The sequence below is a fragment of the Electrophorus electricus genome, chromosome 19 (assembly GCF_013358815.1).
Source record: "Electrophorus electricus isolate fEleEle1 chromosome 19, fEleEle1.pri, whole genome shotgun sequence".
NCBI classification, from domain to species: domain Eukaryota; kingdom Metazoa; phylum Chordata; class Actinopteri; order Gymnotiformes; family Gymnotidae; genus Electrophorus; species Electrophorus electricus.
In genome coordinates, this window is record NC_049553.1 from 605,450 (window position 1) to 605,988 (window position 539).

The following is a 539-nucleotide window of genomic DNA, read 5'->3' on the forward strand; positions in this document are numbered from 1 at the left end:
ATGGTACATCTGATCTTGTGTTATTTTCAGTTTTCTGGCATGCTGTCTTTCTCCAACCCACTATACAAGGGATCCAGAAGGTCTGCGGATTGAAGATAGAAACACACACACACAATTAATTGTACTTCATGTCTCTGTGGATATATTTTGTGTAATTTGAACCTTTTGGGCTACAAGATTGTACTTGTATAATGTCCAAAGCCTTAAAAAATCTATGAAAATTTAATTTCTAAAACCCTCCTGGGAAAAGAGTTCATTATCAACTTCTTTATTTGGCTCAAGATGTAGCCTGTATTTAAAGTTTTTAGAGTAGAGAGGGTTACCATATTAAGTACCAGGAAAACACAGACTTTTTATAATGCCATAATTCTTCTCTTAATCCCGGAAATCTGCATCTTATTCTGTTCTGCTTAAGTTAAGATTTCAGAATGTGTGGGCTTCGTATTATTATTCACATTACATAGACCAGGCCACACTTCTCTCTCTCTCTCTCTCTCTCTCTCTCTCTCTCTCTCTCTCTCTCTCTCTCTCTCTCTCTC

The 539-nt window shown here is 36.7% G+C and overlaps 1 protein-coding gene across 1 annotated transcript in view; it reads left to right on the plus strand.

The window, feature by feature from the left end:
• The window catches only part of malrd1 (MAM and LDL receptor class A domain containing 1), a 51,328-nt gene extending 51,173 nt beyond the window's left edge, over positions 1-155 (plus strand). Inside the window, 1 exon segment of the mRNA XM_035519947.1 lies at positions 31-155. Within this exon segment, the coding sequence (XP_035375840.1) occupies positions 31-93 (63 nt within the window). The 3' untranslated portion in view covers positions 94-155.
• Positions 156-539: the final 384 nt, after the last annotated feature.